Raw genomic sequence first — 25,264 nt, forward strand, 5'->3', positions numbered from 1 at the left:
GTGCAATGCTGAACCTACACTCAGACAGTCTCAAAAAAGCCACAAATGCAGCCCTATCCAGCCCGTCCTTCACTGCACCCTGAGTGCTATTGACTGCTAATGTGCGGCATGCTTGAAGATCTCCCAAGGCAAAGTATTAAATGCCAAAATGAAACAACCTATAAAATGCTAACCACAGGAATCAGCAGAACAAAACTGACTGGCTGTTTATTTCAGAACAGCAGTAGGAGAAAAAGCTGCAAATGTCCCTCCCCAGGAATCTCTGAATGTGCCACTCTACCAGATGCAAGACTGAAATATAACTCATCTATTGCCACATACCACATCAGCTGTGACTTCATTTCTGTGTCTTGCGGGGAAACCCTACCTCTATTCACAGAAGTAGTGGCAGCAAAAGAGATCAATGCTAGTGGTCCCAGTGATGTCAAGGACTGGATTTTACCTTAAATGACAAAAAGATGTGACACCTGGGGTGGGAGGGAAGATAGACTTTTGAATAGCCATATTGCTTGCTCAGTGTTTGGGTGCAAACTGCAATAGGAATGTCCTTCTGCCAGGATAGGTATCTGTCAAAGGAGAACTGTTTGTTATAAAGACGAATTGTACTGTCCCAGTTTAAGTATGAGCACTGTTGAGATGCAGCAGTGTGAGGCCGTCTTTGCTTCTTTCAGCACTCTCATTCTATCTGAGGCAGAGTCTCATTATCATTTATGCAGCATGAGCCATAATTTGGATTGATGTGACTGCTGTTTAATGCAAGGCATTTGTTTCCCCTTGTACAATAAAAGCACTTTACTACATTTTGTTCATCAGTGTGTCGCGCAATTAATTCAGCCTTACTTATTATATCCTGGGTTTGCATGTCATGGACTCAAGGGACTTAGAAATGTCTTAATGATCTCATGGATATGAAAACAATGAGAGCTGTGATAGACGTTGTGCATTTGCACGTCTCTCACATCTATCTGATCTGGGGAGCTGGTTGTTTTTTATCTCTACTTTGCTTTGCTCGTACCTTGTAAACTGTCCCTCTGTGTAACCTGCTGTCTCTGTTCCCTTCCCTAGGCTTGATAACTCAAAGCAACATAAACACAGTGAGAAAGATAAGCAGCAAGTTAAAGAAGACCTGCAGGGAGAAGCAGATGACCCAGGGGACTAGAAACAGGATACAGAGGTTTTCCTGCCTAGAAGGCTGGTCCAGGTGAGTTCAGCTCACTGCAACTAGTATCCAGTGATTAGCTGCTTTATGTCAAATGTATTGGGTGGTATGTCTTGTGCAGACTGAGTAAAAACCTAATACACAGCTGGCTCCCTTCCTGACAGTATAAAAGTGAGGCTAATAAGGCAAAAATGCTTTCCTTTGTGTTTTCAGCACACTGTACCCTTGGTGAATAAAATGATAGCAGTTCTGAGAGGAAGCAGAGAAGCTAATACAATTGCTCCTGCTGTCCTTATCCAGCCCCTGGGGATGGAGACAAGCTCACCCCTCATAGTTCTGCCCTTTGTGTCCCTCACTTGGGGTCTAGTCTGAAGGTACCTCAAGACTACACGTGACACCAGTGTCTTTGAGTTGTGCCCCGGCCTGTGCAGCTGGGAGCAATGAAGGCATCAGCTCGGCACAAATGCATATATTATAAATAGAGCCTTTCTAAATAAGCAGCAAGGAAGGGCATATAGAAATTTTCCTGGCTCTACAACTCCATTTTAAATCCCAATGGGAAATTAGCAAGCAGAAATGTTATTTAGATGGCAGGGGAAATTGAAGGCCTTTTGTAATGCTGGTAGAGAGCCTCCTCCTGCAACTACTCTGCAAAACAGTCTCTGGCAAGATGATCTGGGGAATGGAAAGGGTCACAGTAATGTGGTATCTTGACAAGTGCACCTGAAAGTCCTTTCCAATTTTAGCAAGGAAGAGCTGCTCCTCTGTTTTTTTCTAAAATCTAAGTAGAGCTTTGAGATATAATTGAGGGACAACTCTTCGAGATTCACTGGCACTCTAGAAAATGAACTGACATACCAGAAATGGGTTTATGGGGTACATGTGATCACTTGGAACATTCCAAGAAAACAACAGCCCTCATTTTTTTCTGATAAAAAAATAATAAAGCAATGTTTTTTCTAGGCTTTATGTAGCAGAGAGTGACTGGCATGGACTTGAACAATTTAGTATAGCATGGGTTTGAAATTGAAGCACTTTCATACACTGTGGATTGACAACAGGGTAATTACTTGGGGGGGGAAGAGGAGGGAGGAGAGAGGGTTTCAATAAAACACCTCCAAGCTAAAATGAATGCAGACTATTACAGACCTGAGATAGAATGATTCCCAAGTGTTTTAATTTGTGCTTCCACTCCTTGTCTCCCTTGCAGTCATCATTTTGGCAACTGCCAGCAACATCCCCCAGATTCAATACCATTTGCAGAGTAGGCAGCTGCTGAGATGATTATGTCAAATCAGCACGCTGTCCTCTCTTTTCCATGTCTAATGATTCTCACCCCTGGAGAAGTGGTTTAAAATGATGCATGCCCCTTGGACTCATTGTGAGGCTGCTAACAGCAGTAGCTGTAGAGCAGGAGTTTGGGTGGGACTCTGTCACTCACCTTTCATACGTGCCCTGCAATTAACTTTAAAAATTATTCCACACAGCCCTGCTATAGCTGGTTTGGGCCTGATCCGAAGTCCTTGCAAGACAATAGAAAATCTTGCAAGAGCTCTGGCTTAAGCTCTTGGGGGGCAGCAGAGAAACCGAGCTTGTGTGAATTCTTAATTTGAGTTTCTCAAACAGTTGAGAACAACATATAAATCAAGACTTGGTTGACAATTGCCTCCCCCTCTCTTGTTCAGACCTAATGCCCCCAAAGGCAGAATTGTCACTGATTGCATTGTGACTGGAAGATATTGGGAAAGGAAGGGGAAATTTGCTAAATGTAACCCAGTCATACTATTGCTTTGCAGCTGCTGTCATGCCCTTGAGACAGCACAGCGTGGCACTAAAAAGCTTTACTACACTTAGAAGTGGGTTGGACTTGTTGTACAAATGTTGCCCTGGGGTTTTATATTACAGGCTGGTCTTGCGTTCCACGCCTTGGCACGTTATTTACTCGACAGCTTTCCTTTGCACTGCAATTGCGAAGTCAGTAGTTGATCTGGCTGATACATAAAGCGGGTTGTCTGATTCTTTTCACGCGGCAGTGGCTGTGCAGCGCGTGCCTGTGCCACCGCTCACCCTTTCTGCTTCAGCTCTGCAGCATCACACTCTGATTCAGAGTGAATGAGTCTCAGTCACAGACTCTCTTTCTGAAACCTCAATGTAAGCAATCAATCTAATAATCGCGTGACTTGATTTATAATAATTAGCTCAATTTTCACTGACCTTAGATATCTAACTAATCCCACCAATTAAGAATCATCTGTTCTTTATATTCAAAGTTAATAGCAGACTGAAAGCTGAAAAAGCAAAAGCTGAAGAAGCAAGTCTCCTTTTTGAGTCTAAAAGCTCTGGCTTAAAATTCAAACTTGCTGTTTAAGCCTGCTTGTATTTCACATGGTTTGCAACACAATCTTGCCCAAAACACTGCCCATCCTACAAGGATTCTGTATGTAGTGCTTGGGCAATGAATACCTGCATCACCAAAGATAAAGACCACTACAAAATTCCAATTGCACTGTTCCAATCAGATCGTGGTTCCTATATTGGAAGGCAGTGTGGTGTCAAAACCTGGCTTTAATAAAGGCTGTGCATGTGGTTCTCGTGAGTGTGACACAGACCAGGGTTTGAGAGCTCTGCAATCGACTGTGATCAATTAAGACCTTTTTCCCTTAGTGCTTCTACTGACAGTAACACTGGCAGCACCACACCCTGTTCTGCATCTGGGCTGAGGGAGGGGCTGCATTTCTCTCTCTGGGTTAACAAATTGCGTCCTTGCTGGCGTGGCACAGAGCTGGAGCCAAACCACCTTTCTTTACTCCTGCATTTTGGGCTAAGACTGTAATGCTGTAAGCAGAAATCTAAATAGCTACATCCGAGTGGCAGGTTTTGCCTAAATGCTCCTTTACGAATTCCTCCTTTAGTGCACCTCCTAGCAGTGCAGGTTTATGTGGGTCAGAATTAATATTGTATTCATAGCATATCTCTGTAGTCATGACTGGGCACTGATCATATTAGAGGCGTGAACTATTACGCTAGCAGCATTTGATGAGTACACAATGCAGAAATAGGAGTGCAAAATGGACATTTGCCTACCTAAATGGAACACGGAGGTTTAGGAAAGCAGCATAAAGAAGATTCTGACCACAGCACCAGGATTAATCTTACTATTCCTACAAAAAGTGCTGTACCTCTCCAGGTTCTTGAATTTAACATTTAAAAGGCTACAGAGCTCTATTCTACCAGAAGCCAGGGTATTGGGGTATTAGCAGTAGAAAATAACATGTTTACCTACTAACACTATTCCTGTTTAACACAGGTAGCCCGTGTTGCTCCAATATCACTGAAGTCAGTAACTAAGTAGTAATACAAAGAAGTTTTAAATATCTAGATAGCTACACCAGGCAGAAACTGTTAGCTGCAATTGGAGTGAGGAGGTAGGGAAACTTGGATCCCCAGTTTGGGTAGAGAAGTTTTTCTACCGAGTGGCACAATTGTTCTGTGTGATTACCTGAAGTCATCGTTACTGGCCAGCTCCCTCATAGGCATTTCTGGCTCCTGCCACGTCCTTAGGTGCCATCAAAGAAGCAGAAGAGTTGCACAAAGGATATCTATTATATCTTTATTTACATATCATGGAAACACACATGCAACATGTCACAGGATTTACTACAACGGAACAGCCTGTCCCTATCTCCTGTTACCAAAAAACTTTCTTTTTGGCTCACTAGGAAAACTATCACTTCCCTAGAAAGCTCCTAAAGTAATAATTAAAAATAACAGACATGGCAGGATAACTAAGTGAATGAGAGCTGCAGGCTGGGATGTCTTGCCACATCCTTGCAGAAAACAGGTGGTTCTTTGGGAGCAAGGAAGGAAGGAAGGAGTGGGACCAGATGGTCCCAAAGAAGACAGGTAGGAATTGGTCACGTGTAACAGGTGGGAAATGTCTGTCTGTGGCAGTGAACAAGGGAGGGAGCAAGAGCTTTGGCAGAGGGTCTCCTCTCAACCAGGCACGGCCTTCCCCCTGATCTTTGATTCCGCCTGGAGGCTACAAGCTTCCTATCCGCTAGGAACCTCTGATCCTTAGGGAGGATCTACCTTTCTTCTCAAGCAATAGTTCAGGGCTAAAGTTTAAGCTCATATCCCCTTTGAACTGAAGGATCCTTCATATCTTGCATCTGCTGAAAGGAGACAAAACCACAGAGCCTTTTCCTGCCAGGACCATCAGAACGGTAGTAATGATCACCTCTTACTGACTGGGAGAGAGGGACTCAGTTCAATGGCAGGAATGTGCTGAGGGAAGAGAGGGGGAATGCAGCCTTGGTATTGCAAAGGCTGAAGCCACTCTATTTATAATTACTGTGGGCTTCAGTCTTGTTGGAACCTGGCACCTTCAGAGCCTGCAGCTTCAGTCATTTGCTTCACTTTTTCCTCTAATTTCCATTGCTAGGTATAAACAGTTTGACCCCAGCTCCTGACCATCCAGGCAGGAGTCCTACCCTCCTAAACATTAATGAATGATCCCTGCTCTCCGTTGGCTGATTCAGGCTCCACGCAGCGCCCTTTCCTCCGGGTCACTCTTCTGTTCCGGTGGAATTTGGCATAGCAGCGTAGCCCTATGGAAAAGACACGCATAAGTGAGCAGGAGAGACCAGGGCTCACTACAGCAGTAACATCAAACAATCAGCTCTCGGCCTCAGTTCACGACAGAGCTTGCTGCAGTGGGGACAGTCCCATGGCTGGGAAGGCTGGGCTGTGTCAAATAAGGTGGCGGAGAAATCCCTCGCATGGGCAGTGTATATTGCTTTCTGTGCCCTGCTTTTCTGTTTGGCTCACTGTTCTGGTTTGGGATGCACTGGCTCAGGCAGAAGGTTTCACTGGCTTCCTGAAATACCCATGAATTATCCTGATTTGCTTCTAGTGATTTTCTGGAAGCCCTGCTTGGTTTCCCCCTATTACTTCCCATTACTGTCTAAGTGATCTCTCCATTGGGAAATTACTGTAGAGTTAATGTGCAGCAGCAATGGCTTGGGACCTCCCCTTGCTATTTATTTCCCTGAAGCTTCTGGAGAGGAGGGAAGAGACTCTGAAGTGTTATTACTGGGAGGTCTGCTCCAAAGCTCACTGCTGATCTTGAGTTTCTTTGTTTTGGATGCTCAAAGTGCAGGGTCTGAAGGAAGCTATCTGATATAGCATTGATGAATATTAAAGGAGAAAAAAAGGCATTTTGTTTGTAAAAAACATCAGTACATATTCTGAAGGCAATGGGAGCTTGGGGTCAGGGTAACTCATTGCTTTCTGGCACTGACAGACTTATCTTTTGGTGTCTATTATCTGACTTTGTTAGACCAGAATGTGTAGCTAGTTGGGCCAGACAGGGTACAGCCTACGTCTAAGTAATTCTCACAAAAGCCCTTATTTTCAGTAGCCTGGGATCTGGTCATTGACATTGGCAGGAGTTGATTTGATGATCCTAGAAACCCCAACACTCTATTTCCAGAGCAGGCAGCAGACAGCAACAGTGCCAGCACCCCCGGAGTGGAGGAGGCTGAGGATTTATAGCTTTTATAATGAGACAACCCATAAACTGTCCTTGAGTACTTGTACACAGGAGACCCAGCCGATGTCACGGGTCACTGAGCAGCCTTTTGGAGTGCATGTCCCTGGGCTATGCTGAGACCAGCTACCTTGAAGTTGGGTTTCTGCCTCTCATTACCAGTCCCCACAGGGCAGTCTGGCCTCCCAGAAGGAGAGCACACAAGATCAGAACTCTGCTCTCAGTCTTGTCTGTCTTATCTGGACTCTACATCTCTGGGGATCTTTTTAATGCTACAGAGGATGCACATTTGGCATCAGCTTTTAACTAGCTTAAGTATAAAGCAGGGCCAGGGGCAGCCCTCGTTAGGCTTGCAGAAACACTTTTCTAGGCTAATCTATCTAAACATTGTCTCTGATGAGGACCTTCAAGTGTTACGTGACACACCTGAGGTGAAGACTATCATTTAACATTGCAACTCCAGGAAAGCTGTCTGTTTAACCAGGTTAAAATTAGGTGAATGGCCCGGTCAAAGTCACTAGGTACTTAAGACAGGTCACAAAATTTGGCAACCAGAATTTTGTTCTGGCAGACAAGACCCAGTGCCTGGAGCTGATCCTGAACACGTTCAGACTAGAAGAGTGCCTTTCAACATCTCCATAACACAATTGTCTATTAAAGGCTGCTGTGGAATCTTTAGAAGCAGTTTTAAGAAACAAAAGTCTGTGTCCTGCCCCCACCTACTAAATTGCAACAGGTTGCAATTAATTCAGGAAAGCCATATTAGGCATGAGGTCATGTAAAACAAGGATAATAGTCAGTTTTTATAACCTGTGAGACTTGAAAGCACCACTGAAGTGTTAATATATTGTGGCTGCTTCTGTTAGGTTTGTAGATATCAGGAGGTTTGTTTTTCAAGAGGGAAAACAAGACATTCTAGATGACTCAATGGTCACACTGTGAGTCAGTGGCAGGGAAAGGCTAAGAGCAGCAGAGCTGGGCTCCTATTTTCACATATAAACCGTGATTCTGAATCATTGCAGCCAACTATGAAGCCAGCTGGAAGGGGGAGAGCAAAGAGCTGAACTCACCTTCAGTGCACATACAGTCATCATAACATTTGTTGTTAAGGCCTCGATTGTGTGGTTTGCAGATGTGTTCACGCAAGTCGCAGCAAGAACCTGCAGAACAGAAACAAAGGTCAGGACAGCTCATTTATCCCCCCCTTCCCTTCTAGGGCTACTGACACCCATCACACCTCCATGGTACAGACATCCTCTGTTCCCACAACACACCTAGAGAGCCTCTGCATCCCACTTCCTATCAGTATTGAAAATCAGGATACTTGTATTAGAACCTGGGCTGGGTTTCAGACAATCTCATGTTTGAAGAAATGACTCTACCAAGCTGATCCTGACCTGGGAGGCAGTCGAGGTGATGATCACATGGTGCTCCTTCAGCCATCACGGTTTCATTTCCACTGGTGGGGCTCTTACTGCGGTGTTTCTCTATGGAAAAAAAAAAAACAACAGATGCTGATCGAAAAAATCATGCTAGTGTTTTTATTTTGGAGACTACATTGCTCCAGGGTAAAAACAGCTGCAAATTTCAAGAGTTTGAACTCTAAACCTTCATAGTCTAATCTCCTCCCTATTTCTCAACCCTCCATTTATCATTTTTCCTCTGCCCTCAAACTATGCATCCAAAATGAGAAACATTCTGAAACGGAGCACAAAACACAATCAGCATTACGCTTTTTGTGTCTTTCTCCACCACTAAGATCTCACATCCTTCAGCACATCTGTGAACACTAACCACGGGACAAGCCTTACAGAATGACTTTTGGGAAAGAGGACAGGGAGGTTTGGCACCTTTCTTTTTAGCAGATGGCCACATTTCTGGTTTGAGATCCTCATAATCTGTCCAGTCAAAGAGTGCCATGTCTAGGGTGGGCATCACATCCCCATCTTGCCTGAGGCGGGCCTGCGAACCACAAGAAACCAAAGAGACAATGGATTACACTTCTGTAGTGACACTTAAGTCTTTGCAATTTTTCCTGGTGCTTTTAGACCTTAAAAAGGTCTAAACCCCCCACCCTCCACCCCTGTCTTGTCCACTGGGGGTTCTTGGCATCTCATTTTCAAAAGGAAAGAGCTCTCCTTTGTTGCAGCTGGAGCTTTTCCGCTGCTTTGGTGTGAGTACAAAAGGCGAGCAAGGAGCACTAGGACATGCTACCTCTTCAGCCAAGTGGTCCTTGAAGCTAAATGAAGACGGCTAGCTAAGGGCAAGGAAGAGAAGCAATTAAAGGAACCGTTTATGAAGAAGAGGTGTTTAGATGTCTGCAAGAGGGAGGGCTTTGGTGTTATGCAAGCACTTGCCTCTAACTGAAAAAAAAAAAAAAAAATAAATGGAAACCAGATCTTATCTGCAGGAGATTTCTGTCTGCATAAGAGGTGCAGTGCAATTACCAGCTGTCTCTTTACCTGTGACCGTGGCGATGTGGCTGGATGAACAGGAGGCTCTTCTGTGGAAACAGCTAGTTCCAGTGCGGTGATGAGAAGCATGGTGGGAGTCAGACTTGTAGCTTCCTCTGCCTGGAGGTTTTGAAACTGTTCTTCAAAGCTTTCAGGTTTCTTGTACAAGGAGCTTGGCCCAGCAACAGGAGTCTTCCCTGTGGAGGGCAACAGGTACAGTTAGCATTAGCTTTCTCATCCCTTTTCACTCTTGTGCCATAGATTTGAGTCAAAGGAATTCAGATTTCATCCAGCCACTGGCCAGTGTTCTACCACCCTGAGCTGCTGTTTAGACCAGCGTAAAACAGTCATGAGCTATTAAATAAAAGTGACAGATCAGGTCCAGAGTACATACATCTTGATTTTTACACACTTAAGTCATACATAATCACACCTTGAAGATATGTCTATCTCTTGTTTAAGAAGCAACGGATTTCTTCTTCTGGTCTCAAGAGTACAAAAGGTTCCTGTTTAACCATTTTTAAACCAATGGATTAAGCTGCTGCAAATGCCTGTGAACACATTCTTGTTTGATTTTAGCAGTGAGTTATTTCAATTTAGCTCAAGTCAGAACCAGCCCGATCCCTGCTTTTCCTAAGGATTAATTTAAATTCAAACCAGCTTTGTACCATACTCTTCTATACTGCTTAACATGAGTTGTTTAGTCAGTCCCCTGGGAAAACAATAGAGCTCTTCTTACTGATGCAAAGAGGAGTGATAGCTGGAACTTGGGGATACTGACACCCAGTTTGTCAAATAGTGTAGATTGACACAAACTCCCTGGCTTAAATAGAACTAAAGATTTATCACACTGAGCATACCATACCGCAGAGACACACACCCACAACTTGACCTGCAAAGGAAAGCAGTCCCAGTCAAAAACAAGCAACACTTTAAGGTAATTAGTGCAATTTCACGTATGCAAAATTTATATTTTTTGTAGTTCAGCATACATGTAAAAGAATACACTGATGAGAAGAAACCGATCTTCAAGCAAACTAGGGGTTTGTATTATTTCTAATTCTGGTCATGGTTTCGAAGTCAGTAAAGAGATTGAGCATGGCTTGGATATGTTTGTTCATAAATTGGACAATTTGCTAAATAGCAAAAAAACCAAAGCAGGCCACCCCAAAACAACCCCTCAAGTCCTAGGAATTCTCAGAGCTCCCCCTGTAAGGCAAACCAGGTCATTTTCACAAAATTGCAACCAGCCGTAAAAAAACCTCTGGTTCTGGAGTTCCCCTTTTTTCTTGTGCCTCTTTTGTTTGGCAGATTTCTCCCTAGAGCAGGCACACATCCCACATCCTCCACACACCCATGTGCCTCAACCACAGCTGCATCTTCTTGCCCTCACACCAGCGACACTCATTTCAAGTGACCCAACAGCTTCAGCTTCCCTTGGAGCGCAAATACCTCGGTGGTGTTTCAGCCTGTCCCTGCGGCTGTGTCGCCGATGCTCTCGGTTCTGCTTCTTTCCTCTCTCAGACCCAGGCGACTGGTTCTCCCTCTCAGGATACGGGAACTCAAACCCCAGGAACACATCCTTATTCTGTTTCAGGGCTGCTGGCTGTCCCTCTGCTGCCAGCTCTTGCACAGCTGGAGCTCTGCTATCCATTCTGAGGGTCTCTTCTGCAGCCGGCTGCCCTCTCGAAGGCATGGCGTGGACCTTCTCCTTCTTGGCCAAGCCGTGTTTGTAGTGGTGCTCACTTCCAGGCTGCTGCAGCCACATCTCTTGGTTTTGAAGATGGTTGCTGTTCTCTGGGACATTTTTGAGCTTTGTGGCAGGGTCCAGGGAGACTGCAAGACTGATGTCAGCCAGAACCAGCACACACAGGAAAAGGAAAGGACAGAAGAAGGTGGAAGAAGTTGCCATAATCCTGGGTGCTCTGCCTCACCTGCAATTAAAAAAAAAAAAAAAAAGGATAAAAAAAAGCAACCAGCTTCTAGGAACTGCAAAGGCAAGCAAGATTCAGACCTAGGACACTTAGATGAAAACAGTTATGATGCCCAGAGCTGGAAGTGGTTTTTTCTCTCCTTGGTTACCTCCTCCTCTCCCAGCCCTGGTTGCAGCAGCTGAGACACGTGCAGGGCCCACGGGGCTGAGAGGTCCCAGTTTCATGTGCAAATGAGGGCCATCAATCAGCAGGACATTTCCCTTTGATTCCTGACTGGCCCCCTACCCTCCCATTCACAGCCTCCCAGCTGAGGGACTGGGGAAACTGGGTCCTGCAGCCACAGCTCCTCAGCCACACGCACAGCACCAGCTGTCCAGCTACGGCTGTTGGCTGCCAGGTTGGCATCCTGGGCCTGGCTGGCACCAGCCTCTCCTCACTGCTGGTTTCCTTGCAATGAAGATGTCAAGAGGAACAGAACTGGAGGCAGATGGTGGCCTTGCAGGACCAGCAACAGCCCGGAGCAGCTCAAGACAGAGAGACATGTGCATGCACACACATACTGTTTCAGGGTGGCAGAAAATGGTCAAGGGAATTAAAATCACTGGAAATTTTGTGCTGATACCTCACAGTGTAGTGGAGAAACAAATCTGCTGCTGTCAGGGAGGCAGACTGAGTTTTCTCTAGTTTGTCCCACTTTTCCCTCCTCGACCCTGCACATTTCACTCTGATCCACCAGGTGAGGCTGTCACTGGGAGGGTAATTTAAGTGCAAAGAACACTGAGATCGAGTCCCTCAGCACAAAGGCTGCAGACTATTCTCATTCATTCTGCCTCACTTTTTTGAGGGTCTTCCTTCATCCCTGTGTTTGTGCTATGAGACATGGCTTTGGGACATTGCACATGTCAGACACTTCTCCAATTAGGTCATTCTGCCCTGTCCTTTCCCACAAAAGGGGGAAAGGGGCTTTCAGTATTTCCTTGCCTCTTTCCTTTCAACCCGTGAGACAGATGTGAAGTATTTTGAGTCAGTGAAACCTCTGCCATCACAGCAGCCCCAGCCTCATGGAGCATCTGGGGAGTTTAGAGAGAGATGTCTTCATCCTCTTAACTGAAAAGCCTGCTCACTCATTCAGCAGGCAATTCGGCCTTTCCAAGATACATCTCTCTTATTGCTCAGAGCCTGGGAGCAAATATTCAGTACAGATGTATCCTGGAAAGAGGCACACAGCACAGGGCCCTTCTCTTTAATACAGTGTCTGAAAAGCAGGTTTTTCTACTGACCACAAAGGACAACAAACTGCTACTTGAGGGCTGATTTAGGAGGTGCTGTGTAGCTCATTTGCTGAAGGCATAACACTATGAAATAGTGTTGGCAGCTACCTGGGACAAAGGAAAACCAGACAGCTAAATCTCTTAACAAAGCACTTGAAGTCCTGCTTCAAAACCAATGGAACAAATACCAACCAAGCAAACCCCAAGCTCTGCATCCATGCTCTTTGTTTTTTTCCTAGGATTTTCCCTTTAAGAACCAGAGAAAACCAGCTGCATCAAGGCATCACTCAGAACAACTCAAAAGAGCTGGAAACAGCCTCTTACCTTTTCATCTGTAGGCAAAATGCCAAGAGGAGAGAACAAGTGCAAAGAGAATGCGAGGCAGGTGTCTCCAATCTCACTCACACAGACACGGGCCCTTTGATGGTGGACCTGACAGACACATTAGCTGTGGATTCTGGTTTTCAGCAGGAGCTAGAAAGCAGCTAAAAGCTGCAGCGCAGTTAAACAGAAGGTCTGCTTCAAAGTGTAGGGGGCATTTATTTTAGCTGCCCAGCTGTCTCCTTGGCATGACACAGGATGAAAGTGCAGCTAGGGCACATGGGTTGCCTCATCTCGACACTGGCTGAGAGGGCAGGCTAACATGGTGTTTTACTGTGTCACTGGAAATCTTGCATTAATAATGCAGATAAATACCTGGACTGCATTGTTGTCAGGGGAAATCTGACCTGTTTGCCAAACAAAAACAGTGCACAGACAAGTTATAAACCTTGCGTTAACGCAGCACTTGTTTCCACACCCTGATCTATGTTTAACATCAGAAACCTTTTCCTACCTTCTTCAGTTTTTTTACCCTACAGAAGCTGTAAAATTCACACTTCCTAAAGGCAGCTAAGTAACACAACAGCATTCTTAGGTCTCCTCAGGTTCCTCAGAGTCTGAGTACCAAAGTAAAATCCACAAAAGAAATCCTGTGCTAGCCCCCAGCTTGTTGATGTAGGTGACAGCAATGTTCTCACACTGCTGATGCACCTTCCCTGCAAAAGGTGAAATTCTGCCCTGCGGCATATGCCAGGCAGAAGGAATTCTAGCTTTGTAAAGAGATGCCCTTCCTAAATTGCTCCAAAACAAACACACGTTACAAGCCCAGAATTTACTCTCTTCTTAGGGTTCATATATTAATAAAGGAAATAGCTGGAGTACTTGCCAAGTTAAGCTGCCCCTGTAGTTCTTCACAACACCAGGCCTGCATCCTCCTTACTCCACCCAATGCTTTGCACTTTCTTTATACATTATCAGGATTACGAGCCACCTGCCTCATGAGGTAGCAAATCTGTCTACTAATAAGAAAATGTGTAACGCAAAGATAAGGCCACAGAACCACCCAGGGTGCAGGCTCGGGGCTGATGAGCGAGTTGCAGTGCTGTCTCTCAGCCGCTATTTCTGATCCATTTTGGATTAGTAGGGGATGGTGACACTCTTGTAAGGGAAATTAGGGGGTTTTTTTTGCATCTTGGGTAACCTTCCCTGTGGGCAGTCTCCTTCTCTGGACTCACAGATACAATTGCTATTACTCTGCTCTCTGCTTGCAGTGCTGGTACACAGAAACTCAGCCATGTTTTACCCCTATAAATACAGTTAAGTCACCTTGGTGGGGAATATGATCTGAAATTGTCCCTGCTGTGTTTGTTTTGTATTTGACAAAGCAGGAACATCAGATCATCTACCTTCATTCACATATCAGACTTAAAACATGATACACAACGATCCTATTTTTAACTTTTCACATGTTCTTCATGTCACAGCCAAGAGGAACAAAGCTCTTGAGCCAAGAAATAGAGAATATCAAGACCCTTTATCACCCCAGACCACAAATGTTGCATTTCATATGCTCAAAGGCTGAACCAAGCTAGACCCAAGCACGTACTCTGGGCCAGATTTCTCTTTGGCGCTGATAAGCTCAGACTTTGGCAGGAGTGCATAAAGATTTCCTGGACTCCAGACAATTCCAAGCTGCAGCAATAGACAAAGTGTATATGCATCTACATGGGTGTTGTGTGCATGTGTGTGTGGCAGGGATGATGGACAATAAACCCAGCTTTGTGTGCCAGGCTCCCTGTAAATAAGAAGCCATAGGGTGATGGATGGGCTTGGGAAGGCTTGGAGCAGAATAGACGGGGAAGGCTCTATGGTAGCTGACATGCAGAGAGCTGGCTGGAGCCAGGAGGATGGCATTGTGCGGATAAATGAGATTTTACTTCCCTGCTGGGTCTCTTTCCATCTGTTTTTCTGTTTCTGGAGACAAATGCTGGAAAGCTTCATATACAATCTGCCAAGAGACCTTCCCATTTCAAAGGGATCTCTCCCAGCTTTCTAGGGTCCCCTAAAGCAGACAGGTAATCTTATACGCACCCTTCTCTTTTCCTCCCCAAGGCAAAAGTAGTAACGCTTTTCTTTCTCCAACATTTCTTGCACACTCACTTTGTAAAGATTTTTTTTTTTTTTGCTACTGGCCCAGACATCCTTGGGACAACAGAACAGCAGAGTCCACTGCTCACAGATCTCAGTCATTTCGGGTCCCCCTTCAGAGCTGCCCTCCTCCTTTCTTAGGTTTCCTGTATACATCATCGCCTTTCCTCCCTACCTTGCCTTTCACATTTATCTGACTCCACAGTTTCCTTGTCTCTTATGACTGTGTTTGGTATGAGAGATTTCCACTCTGCAGATGCTTAGGCTAGGCTACTCGAAGCCCACCACCACCCTTTGAAACACCTGCTTTCCTTTTGCTTGTGTTGTTTTCTCTCATTTTCTGCTATCACCAAACAGCGTTCCACTGTAGAAAGGGCCAAATTCACTAATACACTAATTGCACTAGTGGCACAAGAGACAGGACATAGATTCAGGCTTACAGGGGGTTGACTAGTAGCTGTGATTGCCCCTGTGCCTCCACAAAGCATCTTCCTGGGGCAACTCATGTCCAGTGACCACTTGAAATGTGGCTCACTCGACATCAGTTGACGGGCTGGAACCAGAACGCTGGTTTTGCCGACCCACCGTCCCAGGCAGTCGAGGCTGCAGCACCAACATCCTCCAGGGACAGGAGGGGACAGGAATGAATATGCAGTAGCCTGTGCTCCCCTCTGGGACTTCACAGAGTGGCTGACACAGCCATCAGAGGCAACCCGCTATCAAACAGAGTCTCCTCTACCCAATAATGAGATTAAAATAGCAATGAGTCTGAGATTAGCATCTGAGATATAGTCGCTTGCTGTCAGCACAACAGAGAAGACTCTCCAGTTTAATGCACAATGCCTAGTGACAAATGAGACACAATCAATAGCAAAGGTCATTGCTCACCCGGCTGGAAAGCACCCACCAGTGTGACAGGGAAGAACGGGGGCAGATTTGGCCCGATCTTCACTGGGGACAGAAGTGGATGTGTCCTGCGTGGCAGAACAGTTAGGCTGCACTTTCAACATTTTTCCTTGTGTGTCATTCTCACTTCGAAGCAAAATGTGTAGGATTAATACCTCCTTCTGCAAGGGAGAGGAGATGGGAATACAAAACCATTTCCATTAAACCCTCTGGTTGACGGAAGACTTCAGGTGTGAATTGGATAAATGTCACTTAAATCCTACATGATGAATTACTGGCTGTAATAAGCCATTAAGTTATGCCAAATTGATTTAATTCAGGAACAAGATCTCACTTTTATCAACGGGGGAAGAACAGAGAATAACCCGTGGGTACTCGGGGGCTTGGTGCACGGCTCTGCAAACACAATAGCTCGGTGGGAAGAGCTTCCTTCACCCCTCGGCCACTTTCCAGAGCAGCCCTGGCTCAGAGCTGGGACGTACCCCTGGGGTGCCCTACGAGAGGGCTTGATGCCTCTCCCGAGGCGACTTTGCTTCCAGGGAAGGGGAGAGCCGTCTCGGGAAGGACCTTGCAGTCGCCCCCGAAGTCGCAGGGGCTTGCGGCAGGGTGGAGGGGCACAGCCCCGGAGCTCCCACCGCACAGCCCTGCGAGGTGCCCGGCGCTGCCCATCGCGCTGAGGGCGAGCCGGGCGGCAGAACCGCGGTGGGAACCCGCGCCACCCCGGCCTCGGTGACAATAGGGCTGGCTGGAGGCACCGGCGCTGTCCCAGCTCGGTGCGATGCCGCCACCACCCGAGGCACCGCGCACCGGGGGCGTCCCGGCGGCGGCACCGGGGGTCCCCATCACCCCCGGCCTTTGTCTCCTCCAGGGCGCACGGAAAGTGGGAAAGTGCCCCCTGCTCCTCCCCAATCCCCGCGAAAGCGAAGGGAAACCAGCACCCCCGGCCCGGGCTGGGCGCGGGCAGCGCTGCCTACCTGTCCGCCGCTCCTCGGTGTGGGCTGAGCCCGGCAGGCAGGGCCGGGCAGCGGCTGTGCATGCAGCGGGAGGGGAGGCAACTCTGCCGGGGGGTGTTCAAACCCGTCAGCAGGAGGAGGAGGAGGAGGAGACAGGGGGAAGGCAGTGGGGGAATGCGGAGGGGAACTGGGGACGCCGGGAATCCCAGGGGACTGGGGTGCATGGTGGGGGGGTAGGTGGGGCTGGGAGGGGCTCGGGGTGTGCTGGGCGCGGGGGGGAGAGGATGCTGTGCAGGGTGCGGGGGGTGCGGTGAGGAGGAGGAGAAGGAGAAGGGGTGCTGGGGTGCGGGAGCGCAGGGTGCGCGCTCCCGCGGGGCTGGTGGCAGGAGCGGCCCCTGCCCCGGGCAGGGACCGGGGCGGACAAAAGACGGAGACAAAGGCGGGGCGGCCGGGGTGAGGGCTGGCCGGATCCCCGCTCACCTGCACGGCGGGGCGGGCACGGCGCTCCCGCTCCCTGCAGGGGCTCCCCCGCCTTACGGTAACGGGGCGGGAAACCGACCCGGGGGAGCAGCGTTCCCCTCTGCCTGCACCGAGCACCCGGCCCCGCTGCACCGGAGGCAGCTGCGGCGCGGGGGCTGCCGACCGGGAGCCCGTGGGGGCGGCTGCGGGCAGCACCGGGCAGCACCGGGCAGCGGGGACCGTTGGGGACCAGCGCGGACCGCCCCCCCCGCGCCCGCTCCTCCCGCCGCCGGGGGGCGCTGGGGCCGCCCGCCGCTCTGACGTCACACGCCCGCGCCGCCGCCCGGCTCCCGCGCTGGGCGCCGCGCGTGAGCGGCGGTGACGGTGACCGAGCGGAGCGGCGGGTGAGTGAGGGGCAGCGGCACCCGCGGGGCCGGTCACCGGGGGTCACCGGGCGGGCGGGAGCCGGGGCTGGCGCGGGGGGGATGGCGGGCGGTGCGGCGGGGTCGGGAGCGGTGTGGTCGCCCGGTAGCGGCGGCTCGGCAGTGCGGGCGGGAATGCCGGAATGCGGGCAGCGCTCGTCTGCTGAGGGGCGGCGGGACCGGGGCTCCGGGCAGTGCCCGTCCCTGTCCCGAAAGCCGCGGTCTGTCCTTCTGTCTGTCCAGTCGTCACAGAAACGGTGCCGGGTTGGGGATTCCCCGTTGCCTCCGAAGCCGCGGGGCGCAGCTCCAGCTGGGGCAGCAGGCCTGTGCGGATTGTTCAGGGCTGGCGCAGGAGCCCGTGTGGTGGATATGGGCGCTTTGCTGAGGGTGGATTACAAGTTGCGTAATGTCCCTGCCTCCTTTGCTGCCGTTTTCGGCCGAAATTTCTTCACTAAGGCTTTGCTGGTTTCCAAAAAGCGTCCTGAAGAAAGTGCAGGGTTTCTTTTTCCCGATGCCGCTCCTGGCTTCCCCCAGCCATCCCTCCGTGCTGCGTTATCCTGGGAAGGTGGGACGACTTCGGAAACTGTGTACAAATAGGACAGCAAATTAAAATGAGTGGATGAAGGGCCATCAACTGCAGCATTACTTTAGTCAGCAGCTCCAAAACCTGACGCTGAGGGAGTATGAAATGTGTGGTTCTCAGGTCTGGCCTTGTGACTGTGTTTAAAGGTGGATCTCTAAGGATGCTCTTGCTTCACTGGGGCATCACTTTAAGAAGGGGGGGCATTTAGGTGAGGATGTGAATCTAAACCCCTATATCACTAATATTCCAGGGATTCTTTGTATACAATGGTAAGATTCTGATTTTAAAAGGGAGAAGAAATGAGCTCCCTATTTTGTGAAAGTTGAAGTAATTCTTTGTAGCTCTGAAAAACATGGTTTGTTATAGCTGAAGCTGCTTGAAAATCAGTGGCTAAACGACTGATTGAACTGATTGGAATGGCCGTGGCTTGTCAGAGGCGTGTGGCAGTCACCTGTGTTCTGATGGAGCCACAGTGCTCCTGGAGGCCTTTAAAGACATACACAGCTCATGAACAATGGTGCTGCTCTTAGTGGTTAGAGTTTGCATCTGTGCAGAGTATAGATATGAAAAAAAATTATAATAGAAAATTATGTATGTTGTAGCTTAACGTGTGCAAGGCACAAACTGTTTAAGGAGATCTGAGCCTCAGCGTGTGCTGTTTGAGCATCAGCACATGATATTCACTTTGGCTATTTAATATGCTGCCCTTTTTAATTGTCACAGATTTCTGGCTCCCCAGGCAGTGGTCACAGCACCAAGCCTGTCAGAGTTCAAGGAGCAGCTGGACGATGCTCTCAGTCATATGGTTTAGTTTTAGGAAGTCCTGTGAGGAGCAGGGAGTTGGACTCCACGATCCGTATGGGTCCTTTCCAGCTTGAGGCATTGCATGATTCTGTGTGACAAATTCCTGTGCAGGGTTTGGATTCTTTGGGACTAGAGAGAGGGAGATGCTCTGAAGCAGTTGGTAGTGCACAGCAGCTGGGTACCTGTGTCGTTGTGTTGTGTTAGTGGAAAGATGCAGATCCTGGCCTGAACAAGCAGGGTTTCATGGTGGTGTTGTGAGAACAAACCCATAAAACTGAGAAGTTCTTGTGTTATAATAGAGTATAGGAATTAGAAAAGAGGTATGGTTCAGTATATTATGGGAACATTTGTGTGACTTTAAAAAAAAAGTGTGCCTCGTGCTACTAAGAAGTGATTGTCTAAACTTTCCTGTGTCTTAGGAATCATGAATTCTCCAGTCCCAGCCAAATGCACCAGAAAGGGAGGGAGCCAGCAAAGAACTGTGAACTGAACAGATTTTTTCATGGTTTTTTATTTAAAATAAAGCCTAATTCAAGAATAGCAGAAATTAAATTATGAATAATCTGTCAGTCTGAGGTGTGAGCCAAGATGCAGCAAAGATCCTGTCTTTGGTTTTTGCACTGCTGGTGAGTTCTGACGATGTGGTGTTGGTTACGGAAGGTGCTTAAACCTGTCATAGTGTGAGTCCGGTGGATTTGTCTGGCAGTGTTTATATGTGTGTTGGCTAAGCACAAAAGACAGTTGGTTGGGTCTGAGCTCAGCGGCCCTAGAGGAGTGGATGGCTCCATGAACTGACTGTGTTAATAATACAGGAGCCAGAGGATAAATAATATTTTTTTGTGATTACTTCCAGGTTCTGGGAAAGATGACCACTCTCACACGGCAGGACCTTAACTTTGGGCAAGGTGAGTACACTTGCAAGATTTCTTGTTGGGACTTGAGCTTGTGGTATTGCTGTTGGAAGGTTTCTCTACCCCTAAACTTCCTGCTGCCACGGGAAGCAGCTGAAATTTATGCAGGGAAAAATACTTTAGAAAACCTTTCCCATGAGTATATGGTATTGCTGTGCATGCTTCCCCCCATCCCTGCTTCAGTGTCCTTTACATTTGTTTTTCAGTTGTTGCAGATGTTCTTTCAGAATTCCTGGAAGTGGCTGTTCACCTTATCTTATATGTCAGAGAAGTTTACCCTATTGGGATCTTTCAGAAGAGGAAAAAATACAATGTACCTGTCCAGGTAGGAGATTTTCCTGCTGACAGCCACACAGACAAGCAAAATAGCAGGGGTCAGTCAGCACTCACCAGAACAATCTAAACCTGGACTTCAGCAGGGCAAACTTTGGCCTTTTCAAACAATTGCTAGGGGAAATCCCATGGGCAAGGCTGCTTGAAGGTAAAGGGGCCCAAGACAGTTGTTTAGCATTCAGGGACTGCTTCTACCAAGCTCAAGATCGGAGCATCCTGACACATAGGAAGTCAAGGAAGGCAGCCAGGAGACCTGTGTGGTTAAACAAGGAACGGCTGAGTAAGCTCAAGTGGAAGAGGAGAGTTTACAGATCATGGAAGGAGGGGCTGGCCACTTGGGAAGAATATAAGGCTGTTGTTAGAGGATGTAGGGAGGCAACCAGGAAAGCTAAGGCCTCCTTAGAATTAAACCTGGCAAGAGGGGTCAAGGACAATAGAAAGAGCTTTTTCAAATACATGGTAGATAAAACTAACACCAGAGGCAATGTAGGCCCACTGATGAATGGGGTGGGTGCCCTGGTGACAGAAGATACAGAGAAGGCAGAGTTACTGAATGCCTTCTTTGTCTACTCTGCCGGAGGCTGTCCTGAGGAGCCCCGTACTCCTGAGGCCCCAGAGGAAGTCAGGACAATGGAGGAGTCTGCCTTGGTTGATGAGGACCGGGTTAGGGAGCAGTTAAGCAATCTGGACATCCATAAATCCATGGGTCCAGATGGGATGCACCCACTGGTGCTGAGGGAGCTGGCTGAAGTCATTGCTGGGCCACTCTCCATCATCTTTGCCAAGTCTTGGGAAACAGGAGAGGTGCCTGGGGACTGGAGGAAAGCAAATGTCACTCTGGTCTTCAAAAAGGGCAAGAAGGAGGACCCGGGCAACTATAGACCGGTCAGCCTCACCTCCATCCCTGGGAAAGTGATGGAACACCTTATCCTTGGTGCCCTCTCAAGGCATATCAAGGAGAAGAGGGTCATTAGGGGCAGTCAACATGGCTTCACCAAGGGGAAGTCGTGCTTGACCAACTTCATAGCCTTTTATGAAGCCATAACGAGGTGGATAGGTGATGGCAGAGCGGTGGATGTGGTCTACCTTGACTTCAGTAAGGCGTTTGACACTGTCTCCCACAGCATCCTCACAGCTAAGCTGAGGAAGTGTGGACTGGACGATCAGGTAGTGAGGTGGACCGCAAACTGGCTGAAAGAAAGAAGCCAGAGAGTCGTGGTCAATGGGGCAGAGTCCAGTTGGAGGCCTGTATCTAGTGGAGTGTCTCAAGGGTCAGTACTGGGGCCAGTATTATTCCATATATTAATCAATTACTTGGATGAGGGAGTTGAGTGTACTATCAGCAAGTTTGCTCATGACACCAAGCTGGGAGGGGTGGCTGACACGCCAGAAGGCTGTGCTGCCATCCAGAGACCTGGACAGGCTGGAGAGTTGGGCGGGGAAAAAATTAATGAAATATAAGAAGGGCAAGTGTAGAGTCTTCATCTGGGTAGGAACAACCCCAGGTTCCAGTATAGGTTGGGGAATGACCTATTAGAGAGCAGTGTAGGGGAAAGGGACCTGAGGGTCCTGGTGGACAGCAGGGTGACCATGAGCCAGCACTGGGCCCTTGTGGCCAGGAAGGCCAATGGCATCCTGGGGCATATTAGAATCGGGGTGGTTAGTAGGTCGAGAGAGGTTCTCCTTCCCCTCTACTCTGCCCTGGTGAGGCCACATCTGGAATATTGTGTCCAGTTCTGGGCCCCTCAGTTCAAGGACAGGGAACTGCTGGAGAGAGTCCAGCGCAGAGCCACGAAGATGCTGAAGGGAGTGGAGCGTCTCCTGTGTGAGGAAAGGCTGAGGGAGCTGGGGCTCTTTAGTTTGGAGGAGACTGAGGGGTGACCTCATTAATATTTATAAATATGTAAAGGGTGAGCGTCAGGAGGATGGAGCCAGGCTCTTCTCGGTGACAACCAATGGTAAGACAAGGGGTAACGGATTCAAACTGGAACACAAGAGGTTCCACTTAAATTTGAGAAGAAAATTCTTCTCAGTGAGGGTAACAGAACACTGGAACAGGCTGCCCAGGGGGATTGTGGAGTCTCCTTCTCTGGAGACATTTAAAACCCGCCTGGACACCTTCCTGTGTAGCCTCATCTGGGTGTTCCTGCTCTGACGGGGGAATTGGACTGGGTGATCTTTTGAAGTCCCTTCCAATCCCTAACATTCTGTGGTTCTGTGAAACCACTTCCAGAGTTTGGTTTAATTCACAAACTCATTTTTGAAGAGAACTCAAGTGCCTTGTAACACACTAGTGCTTCTGTTCAAATCTTCCCATTTAGTGTTGTCCTGGTTCACATCAGACCATGGCTCTGACTGTTCACTGTATTTGCACAGATGTCCTGCCACCCAGAGCTGAACCAGTACATCCAGGACACGCTGCACTGTGTAAAGCCGCTGCTCGAGAAGGTAAGATCATAGAAAGGAAGTGAACATAAACACTGTCTTCATTGCAAAATTTATTTACAAATACACAATATACTAGCTGATAAAGTTAGTAACAAAAATTAAAATAACATCCATAACCTTTCTTTGCAGTTAAGGCCCAGCCTCACTGCTGATCATTGGCATTTGGTTGTATCTAATACATGCACATGAGGATATAGAGCTATATATTTTCAGTTACCTCATCCTACACATTGACTTAAATGTATTCAAAAGCAGAATGTTAAACACCTACCTGGCAGAATAGTTGGAATGCTTTGCTGTAAGCCAGCAAGCAAAGGTAGATTTGAACTCTAGGTTTTGTGAGAGAAAGGTGTGACCATCTGAAACATTTTAGGATGTAGGATGCTGGTAGATTTTGCATTCTCTGCTCTTTGCAGACAAGCTAATGCACATTTAAAGAGTGGAAACTGATCAGTTTTACATTGCAGTAGTACAAAGCTGCTATATTTGGCCAGTCTAAGCATATCTTAACTTCCTCATCATTGTCCATTCCAAAGTGATGCAACAAGATGGCTGTACATTTCCTCCTTTGTTCCAAAATAGCATCTAGACAGATGTACTATTAAGTGCACTTCATTTCCATAGGCCTCAGCAATAAGCTGTCAGTTTAACATCTAGCAAGAAATGGCTTTGCAAAAGCTTTTTTTTTTCTGATCAGTAATAATAATCTGACAGTGCTCAAGCTTTGGATAACTGCCAGTGCTGTGAGCCACAACAAATAAGCGTACTCCCACTTTGTCAGAAGTACGTGAAGCACAGCGGGGGCAGAGACAGCCTGTTTAATGAAGGGATTTTTCTGTCTTTGTCCTTACAGAATGATGTGGAGAAGGTTGTAGTTGTAATCCTGGATAAAGAGCACCACCCTGTGGAGAGATTCGTCTTTGAGATCACCCAGCCCCCTCTTCTTTCCATTAGGTAAAGCTTCCGTTAGTCCTTCCTCACAGCACCCGACACCTGCCTCTGCAGAGGTGTTCTGGAAGCAGCTCCAGGCCCCAGTATTTGCTGCACGCCAGTAACTGCTGTCTCCTCACCAGTTCGGAGTCCCTGCTGTCCCACGTGGAGCAGTTGCTGCGTGCGTTCATCCTGAAGATCAGTGTGTGCGATGCTGTGCTTGACAACAATCCCCCAGGTAAGCACAAACATGTCCATACAGCCTCATAGCATGGCATTGCTTGACTTGAGACAACACTAAGCAGTGTCTGATCCTCTGTTAGTTGTCCCCTGATGTGGAGCCTGCCATTTCTCTTGCAGGTTGCACCTTCACAGTTCTGGTTCATACACGGGAGGCTGCTACACGGAATATGGAAAAGATCCAGGTGATAAAGGTGAGTGAGATCTTCAGCTACATGACTCTGTGTGAGCAACCCACAAAGACTAGGAACTATAGAGTTTTGGCATCTCTAAAGTTAAAGCCACTAGATATTCTGCACACGTATGTTAGCTTCACGTGATGCACGTCACAACTTTGCTTTAAATGCATTCAAATGGTTTACACTGGCGAAGTGACTGAGCACATTCACCACACACCAGCCACAGTTGTAGACAATAGCTGCTTCAATGGTGGAATTAGATTGTAACAATGCTTTCTGCATGATGCCTGCGCAGTCACTTTAAAAGTGCTTTGACAGAAACTGGTAGTATAGTAGGCCAACCTTTAAATTTGCAAGGCAGGACAGAAATCCATACCCTGAGTATTTTGGACTTGCAGTTAGATGCTGGTGTAATGCAGAGAACATGCTAGCTGGGGACAGCTAGGAGTACATCTTTCAAAGTGACACGTCACCTTTGGAACAAGTAAACTGGGTTAACGTTATAGTTTGATGCTGTAACCGAAGATAATTAGGCCGAGCCTTGGGGCCAAGTGTGCATGTGTTAAGTTTTGCTGTTTTGAAAGGTTTGAGTTACCTGTTTCTTCCCTCAGCCACTAGATCTCTCATTTACTTAATTCTGACCTAGTGCTGAGAAAGAGCTCACCTTACAGAGCCCGCCAGCCTCTCTGCAAATAAAGCAAATAAAATACCTTTTGTTCCTGCCCCCAGGATTTCCCCTGGATCCTCGCTGATGAACAAGACGTGCACATGCATGACCCCCGGCTTATTCCCCTGAAAACTATGACATCAGATATCTTAAAGGTGAGTAGAGCATTCTGGACTGAGAGGTGGCCAAAACTACTTGTTCTAAGTGTTGTCGACTCTGCTGCCAGCTCTGTTGTTTTCTGTAGGGTAACAATTTTAATATTGCTGAGCAGTACCTTAGCCTAGTGCATGTCTGTGCCAGTAATCAAAACAGGGCACAACTCATGATAAAATAAGAAACCTGTTTATGGGGGAAGGTACAAATTCTTCCTATTTAGCCTGTTGCAGACTTTTTTCCATTCACCTACTTGCATATCAAATGGAACTGATGCTTGTTTCTCTCCCCCAGATGCAGCTGTATGTAGAAGAGCGAGCCCACAAAAGCACCTGATTTTAAAATCCTCCTTGCCTTCAAGCCTCCTCTGATCTTCCAGTGGAATAAGATATCTCACAAACCATACCTTGATAAGTGTCTCTTCAGCTGGCCTTCTGGGTGA

At 47.6% G+C, this 25,264-nt stretch overlaps 2 protein-coding genes across 2 annotated transcripts; one reads left to right on the top strand and one right to left on the bottom strand.

The window, feature by feature from the left end:
- Positions 1–5,653: 5,653 nt before the first annotated feature.
- On the bottom strand, positions 5,654–11,072 carry DRAXIN (dorsal inhibitory axon guidance protein). The gene is made up of 6 exons (XM_065650179.1): positions 10,613–11,072; positions 9,170–9,357; positions 8,558–8,669; positions 8,105–8,194; positions 7,778–7,867; positions 5,654–5,766 (listed from the first exon to the last, which is right to left on the bottom strand). Exons 1-6 carry the CDS (start codon positions 11,070–11,072, stop codon positions 5,654–5,656), a joined length of 1,053 nt encoding a protein of 350 aa, XP_065506251.1.
- Positions 11,073–17,494: 6,422 nt separating this feature from the next.
- MAD2L2 (mitotic arrest deficient 2 like 2) lies at positions 17,495–25,227 on the top strand. Its single transcript, XM_065649836.1, has 9 exons — positions 17,495–17,556; positions 19,815–19,866; positions 20,079–20,197; positions 22,582–22,653; positions 23,507–23,607; positions 23,727–23,821; positions 23,944–24,017; positions 24,732–24,824; positions 25,117–25,227. The coding sequence occupies exons 2-9, from the start codon at positions 19,827–19,829 to the stop codon at positions 25,156–25,158; spliced, it is 636 nt and encodes a 211-aa protein (XP_065505908.1). The 5' UTR covers positions 17,495–17,556; positions 19,815–19,826; the 3' UTR covers positions 25,159–25,227.
- The last annotated feature ends 37 nt before the right edge of the window (positions 25,228–25,264 follow it).

Source organism: Caloenas nicobarica, chromosome 22, assembly GCF_036013445.1.
Source record: "Caloenas nicobarica isolate bCalNic1 chromosome 22, bCalNic1.hap1, whole genome shotgun sequence".
Classification (NCBI taxonomy): domain Eukaryota; kingdom Metazoa; phylum Chordata; class Aves; order Columbiformes; family Columbidae; genus Caloenas; species Caloenas nicobarica.